This window comes from Oryzias melastigma, linkage group LG8, assembly GCF_002922805.2.
Source record: "Oryzias melastigma strain HK-1 linkage group LG8, ASM292280v2, whole genome shotgun sequence".
NCBI lineage: Eukaryota > Metazoa > Chordata > Actinopteri > Beloniformes > Adrianichthyidae > Oryzias > Oryzias melastigma.
The window spans coordinates 3,345,323-3,352,428 of NC_050519.1; the positions used below are offsets into that span (position 1 = coordinate 3,345,323).

General features: G+C 41.3%; 1 protein-coding gene across 1 annotated transcript; it reads left to right on the forward strand.

Moving 5' to 3' along the window:
• The first annotated feature begins 1,779 nt into the window (after positions 1-1,779).
• On the forward strand, positions 1,780-5,934 carry LOC112146671 (perforin-1). The gene is made up of 4 exons (XM_024272607.2): positions 1,780-2,801; positions 2,896-3,034; positions 3,111-3,325; positions 4,738-5,934. Exons 1-4 carry the CDS (start codon positions 2,284-2,286, stop codon positions 5,639-5,641), a joined length of 1,776 nt encoding a protein of 591 aa, XP_024128375.1. The 5' UTR covers positions 1,780-2,283; the 3' UTR covers positions 5,642-5,934.
• Positions 5,935-7,106: the final 1,172 nt, after the last annotated feature.

A 7,106-nucleotide genomic window follows, 5' to 3' on the forward strand; every position in this document is an offset into this window, starting at 1 on the left:
ACCTCCATGCCACGTTCTTTAAATCTCGTTGCATCTCTGCTGTGAGCTTCAAACCCTGACGACCCATCAGGTGAAGGACTTCATGCAGGTTTGTGTTCACTTTCTTTTCAGAATATACAAACATATTTGAGTCTTCTTTAATAATCTTTTCATATATGGTACTTGGAGGGGGGAGGGTCAAAATCAGGACAAAAAGATTTAAGATTAAAAGTTTTTTTTAAATATTTGAGGAATCACTGACTCTGAGAACATATTTTTTAAAATAACTATTACACAGTCCTGCAAATTACACAAATTTAACTATGTATTAAAAAAAAAAAAAAAAGTTAAAACCTGCAACAGCATTTTGGACACACAGTTTGTACGCAATAAAGCTCTGCTTTTTAATTGGGACAACTGATAGTATCGACAATACAGCCGTTTTCTGACCGTAATTATCACAGTTCTCAGAGTCAGTGAACACACCGGGACTGAAGTTACCACAATGCGGCTAAAAGTTTTGAAACTAAAATCTTCAGATTTGAAAATGCAAGTGATAAAGGTTTGAAATGAAAATTTAGAGATTTAAAACCTAAAAAAACAGAACATTTCAAGCTGAAAATAGATATGTTTATTTTAGAAAAGCAAAAAAGTTTGGGATATTTTAATTTTTTTTGGCCAAACACCAATATTTTTTTTTTTGTTTGTTTTATTTGGGTTTCAAATAATATTGGCCTCAATTGAGCCAATTGAAACTCATTTGAAAAAACGTATGTCCTGCAGTCCTTTTTTAAAGGGTACCCAAACACTAAATCAACTTTTTTTGGCTGTTGACCTGTTGAAATTTGGCTTTAAAAGTGCTATCTGTTGGTTGTTGCCAAATTTTTGACAAATTAAAATAAACTTGTTTAATTCATGAAAATATAGTCAAAAACCGTCTGTGTGTTGCCCTGTACAGGTAGAAACGAAGTATTACAGTTGAATTTTGTGATTGGTCAACTGGTGTAAGTACTGCAGCTCCAGTATAAAAGCCCCGCCCATCTTGGATTCTGTAACGGTCAGCTGTTAGCTTTAGCATGGCTCGTAGGTGTATTGCCTTCAGTCGTCAAAAATCTGCTGGCTTACACAACTTTCCAGTGAACTTGGAAGTTATGGAACAGAAGTTGAGTACAATTGGCATTATATCCAGCAAACTCCATCCTGGTGGTAATGAAGATTTCACTCGGGACTGTTTGTTTAATACGTTAGTCCTTATTAGCTATGATGCTAGCAGCATATTACCACTTTCAGACTCTGGTCAGCTACATAAAGCTAACCTAACTGTCAATCATAGATCCAAGCCACACCTCAGCTGCTCAGTCTGGCTTCACTAGCCCCGCCCCCTTTTTGGGGGCATTTTTCAGGTCTGAGCTGATAATGGAATCAGCCTCCAAATTTGGTTACCCTTTAAGGAAGTGACTATTTGGATGAAATTAGGGCGGGGTTAAGGTTACAATTAGGGTTTGAGTTAAAATACGCACAAGAACTGCAACAATAAACATGAATTTCCAGAAATTTCTTGTCCTTGGTCATGAACGAGCGACTATCATTGGTCTTTTTCAACTCCTTTTGTTTGAGAGTTTTATGAGCTAGAACTACAATTTTGGTAAAAAAAAGAAAGAAAGAAATTCTTAATTTATTGAGCAGTGGGTCTCTAATCTGTATTCTATCAAAGTTTGATTTTTTTGTAATAAAATGATTGAAATTAATACATTTTCAAATGATATTCTAGTTTTTTAAAATTGGTCTGCATGTGTGTCACAAATGGGCAGACAGCTGGTTCTACATGCAGCAGGTTTATTAGGTCAGACAGGAAATAAGCACAACAAAACGTCCATAAAGCTAAATGATAGTCAGACAGGCAGAGGTCAAAGAAGAGGCTAGAGTAATCAGAGACCAGGCGAGGGTCAGGGCAGGCGGTAGGCAATCAGAGAGTAAACAGGGTCAGAAACAGAAGACCAAGTTCAGATAGAAATGCTCAGTAATGCAGGCAGGGTGGCACAATCAATACTTCGCACCGAGCGACTGTCAGAATGGTGTCAGATGAGTTGTACTCTGGAGATCGCTCCCACTGGTGACCACAGGGAGCGACAAAGCTCTGACTCCTGACAATGTGCACAACAGATAAGAGTTTCAACAGACCAGATTACAGAAAAAGGTGTCACAGGTTGGAGTTTGGAACACCTGCTTACAAATGTATTTGATTAATCTTTACAGAACTAAACTATTTTTTTATGTACATACATTTTACAGGTGAACAGCATCATGCTCCATGTGAAATGTTCCCTCTTCCTTCTGCTGTTCTTTCCCAAGTGCACATTTGAGCTGTGCACAGACGGGACGCCCAAAGAGTGCCAGGATGCAGAATTCGCTCCAGGTTCCAATTTAGCCGGAGAAGGCTTCGACATCACCAAAATGGAGCGCAAGGGGGCTTTTGTGCTCGACATGAATAAATTCAAGCGAAAGGATCAAGCTTGTACCCTGTGTAGCAACCCTTACTTGGACAACAGAAAGCAGAAGTTGCCTCTTTCTGTGGTGGATTGGAGGGCAACACAATCCTGCAGTGGTAAAGTGTCCAGTAAAGTTTACAAATCTAGTGAGTCTCTGGTCCAGTCCACCACCTCGTCCATTGAAAACAACTGGCAGGTGGGTCTCAGTTTCGGATCAGTCGCAAATCTGATGCTGGCTGGAACCCATTCTAAACTTTCTAGCTACTCCATGGACAAAACAAAATCAGACAAATTCAGCTTTACAACCCAAAGTCTATCTTGCGAGTACTACAGGTAAGATAACTAAAAAGCCTTTCAATCAAACAATTTTGTGGAATTCTTTCACACCTTAAATCATATTCTCTTTCCTGTTGATCTCTAATTACAGTTACAGAGTATCCAAAGCTCCAACTTTGCAAAAGGAATTTCTCAACTCAGTGAACCAGCTTCCTAAAGTCTACAACCCACAAAGCAAGAACAACTATTACCATCTGATTGACACCTTTGGCACCCATTACATCACCAAGGTGAGACACAATGGACAAAACATTGTATTTGACCTGATTTTATCCTACTGTATTTGCCCCTAATGTCTCTTTTCAGGTGAAAATGGGCGGGAAGGTTCAGGCAGTCACCAGCATCCGTGAGTGTGCGGCCCACCTAGAAGGAATTGAAGTGAACGAGGTGGAGATGTGCCTCAGAGTGGAAGCATCTGCAACAATTAGTATGCGTCCAAATTCAATGGAGGTGAAAAGCTGCCAAGCAAAAAAGGACAACTCAGGGAGAAAAATTTCCTTCTCCAACTACTTCAACGACAGGTATGAATTCATATCAACGAATAACATTTAAAAGTTTGATACAATGAGACAAATGGGCTTTAAACACCCTGTGATTTAGCAAGTTCTCCCACTTAGAAATTGTGTAGGGGTCCGAAATTTTCATATTGAGGGCATGTCGACTGTGAGAGACATAATATCAAGAAATTAATCTAGAAATCACATTATATGATTGTATGTACGAAGTGGGTGTGGACTTGAGGTCATTGACACGTTGAAAGACCCAGCCACGACCCATCTTCAATGCTCTAACTCAGCCCTTGAGGATTGGAGTTGCCTATCCCTGCTCTAACCGAAGGAAAGGAGGATGTTCCAGAAAATCCCACAATCCATGGTCCGGTCATCCTCTCCTCGATACAGTGCCGTCATTCTAACCCATGTGCAGAAAAACGACCTTGTGTCATGATGCTACCACCCCCATGGTTCACAGTAAGAATGGGGTTCATGGGACGGTACTCAACATTCTTCTTCCTCAAACAGCACGAATTAAGACCAAAAAGTTCTATTTCGGTCCCGTCTTTCTCCCCTCTGGATCATCCAAACGGCCAAGCTTAAGACGGACCTAGACGTGTGCTGGTTTAAACAAGGGAACCTTCTGTTTAGACCATGATGTCTTAGTGTATTACCAACAGTAACCATGGAAACGGTGGTCCCAGCTCTTGTCAGGTCGTTAACCAGCTCCTGCTGAGTAATTCTGGGCTGAGTCCTCACCTTTCTTGGGATATTGATACCTCACAAGGGGAGATTTTGAAGGGAGCCCCGGTCCAAGGGGGTTTAATAGTCGTTTTTCTTCCATTGTCTAATAATCGCTCCAACAGTGGATCTTTTTTTACAAAGCTGCTCGGCAATTGTCCCAGTTCCAGCCTTCTAGATGTCTACAATTTTGTCTCTGGTGTCTTTGGACAGCTCTTTGGTCTTGGCCATGTTAGCGGTTGAAGTCTTACTGATTGTATGGGGTCTTAATGACGCTATCGACCACAAACAGGCGCTTCTGATTTCGGACAATAAGTGGGGTGAACGTGGAATATTTAAAGATGGGCTAACAGATCTTTCAGGGTTAGCATAATAGCTGATAGACAGGTGTTCAAATACTTATTTTCAGAAGTAGCATAGAAATAACTAATTTAAAAAAATCCTACGTTGTGATTTCCAGTTTATGTTTCTCATAGTGGACATTCACCTACGATGAAAATTTCAGACCCCCCCATGATTCCTAAGAGGGAGAACCTGCCAAATTACAGGGGGTTGAAATACTTACTTGCATCTATTTTCAAACAATCTAATCTTATCAAATCTCATCCTATTATATCCAGGAATTCAGGTTCTCTTTGAATATGCTTGGTAGCTAAGCCGAACAAGTGAACAAAAATAACACATAAATACCTATTTAACAGGTTTACAGAAGTAAGAGGAGGTCAGACAACAGAACCAGACCTCATCTTCTCCGCCAACAAAGATCCATCAGCCTACAAGGAATGGCTGAACTCTGTGCCACGTAATCCTGACATCATTTCTTATTCCCTGGATTCTCTTCATGAGTTAATCCCTAAGAGTGACCCAATGAAGGAAAACCTGCGCTCTGCCATAAGTCATTACATCCTGGAGAAAGGCCTGTTGAAGAATTGCACTGATCCCTGTAAGGCAGGTATCAAGAGCAGTTCACGAGAACCCTGCGTCTGCCAGTGCCACAATAACCCTGCTGTGACCTCTGACTGCTGCCCAGCTGAGAGGGGCAAGGCTCGCGTTATCATCACTGCTTTGCGGGCTTCTCACCTATGGGGAGATTACTTTACCGCCACAGATGCCTATGTGAAAGTGTTTATTGGTAAACTTGTCGGTTGTACTTCTGTCATCTCCAACAATAACAACCCAGAGTGGAAGACGGGTCTTGATCTGGGAAACCAGGTTCTATCAGAAGGACTCAAACTGAAGTTTGAAGTTTGGGATCAGGATAACACATGGGATGATGATCTGCTTGGAAAATGTGAGCAAGATCTGACAGCTGGGATTAACAATGGTATGTGTAACCTCAATCATGGGGAGTTATTCTTTAATTGGAAAGTAGATTGTGCTCCAAATCTGGGTGGTCGTTACTGCCAGAATTACCAAAGCAGTCCAATGAATGAAAACCTGAAGGAGCTGTACAGGTCCAGGCACTCCCGTCCTATTCCCAAATACTTCCTCCAACAGATGGGTGTGTTTGTCAACGAATCCACTTCAAGGAAAAGCCAGAATCTCCTGAAAATCTTTGACGTCAACAAAAAGTATTCCAACTCTAGCAAAGAGAATTTCCTTTAAACCAGATCAGTATTATCTACTGACTGTTTAACATCAGGAAATGTCATTTACTCATAGAAGATCTGACGATCAAATATTATGCATATTTTCTGCAGCTTTTAGACATTTATTTTTTGCATTAGCATTTATAATTTGATTGAACATGGAAGGATGTGAATCACTTAAATATCTTTCATTTTTTAAATTTGTGCTCCTATCTTGCTCTTTCTTTAACCTTCACTGCTTTTCAGCAAATGATTCCAGAGGGGTTCACACCTGGAAGTATTTTGACAGTTCTGTCACTGATGGTTTTTACTGCCACCGGATTTTACTGTTACAAACTGAAATCAATAAAGTGTGACTACCTTTTCTGGGAGATACGTCTCTGTGGTTTGTGATTCTTCTCTGACTGGAAAGCTTTTACAATATCGATGATGTGAGTTTGCCTGTGCAGACCACTAACCCCTCAAGCTGTTTAATCAGCATAAACGAAACTGAAGCAAAACCACCTTTTTTTTCCCCCTTTCATCTTGTTGAGACCACCGTCACTTCACCCACTCACTGCCTCCTTATATCAGTCAAGCCTGAAGCACCAACGTTCATTCTCGCAGTAGTTAGTTTCAGCTTCAACTGGAAAGATCGGTGAGTTTCTTCTGATGGGTTTCAGCAAGTGTCATCTACGAATGAGGCCCACTCAGGACAAATACTACCACTCTGTACAGTTCTACCATATAATTGCTAAAAATGGACATTAGAACTTGGCTAAAAAAGTTATAAAATCACGCACAAGCAGTGGTGAAACTATTGAAACTATTTCAGCGAAACAAATGCAGCCAAGCACCATGGCAACGAGCATTGTTGTTTAAATCTGTGAGAACATTATGTCACCTCCACTTTGTGGCCAACATTTCAACAGTTAAAGGAGACACACCATGATTTTCTTGAGCCTTTCAGAGTGAGCAGGAAGTGTTCTTGCACCGTAGTGAACAGACAATGTAGCAGTACCCACAATGCCAATTTTAGTATGTCCATAACCAAATAGTTCTTCTGCACCTGACTTTATTGTCTAATTGTAGATTTCCTGAGCAGAGAGAGGCTGCAGCTATACACCATACATCATTTGAGACGCTTTTGGTGTGACCCCACAGAGTGAATGATGGTTGAGTTTGGTCGACCAAGTGAGTGTTTGGCAGTGCTGGGAGAGGAACAGCACATTTGTGAGAAGTGGTTCCTCTTCCCAGAGCAGTGGAAGTCCTGTCCCGTTGCTGACCAGGTGGGGGCATGTGTGCGGTGGGAAGATGAACCACAGCTTTCACACGAGTGGTGATGATTCGCTGCTCGATATGCCATAAGGTTCGCCTATGTGCCGTCTGAGGGTTTGGAAGAGTCCAGGATTCCAGCCTCCTCAGTGACTATCTGTGCGAGCCCAACAGAGCTCAAAGATGTGGACTGCAGTTGTGCAGGCCGCGAAGCTAACAGCTCGTCA

Excerpts from the sequence above, each read along its gene's own strand:
- LOC112146671 (XM_024272607.2), top strand. The coding sequence starts at position 2,284 with ATGCTCCATGTGAAATGTTCCCTCTTCCTTCTGCTGTTCTTTCCCAAG. Across the intron at positions 2,802-2,895 it reads CTATCTTGCGAGTACTACAG|TTACAGAGTATCCAAAGCTC; the intron begins GTAAGATAACTA and ends CTCTAATTACAG. Across the intron at positions 3,326-4,737 it reads TCCAACTACTTCAACGACAG|GTTTACAGAAGTAAGAGGAG; the intron begins GTATGAATTCAT and ends CCTATTTAACAG.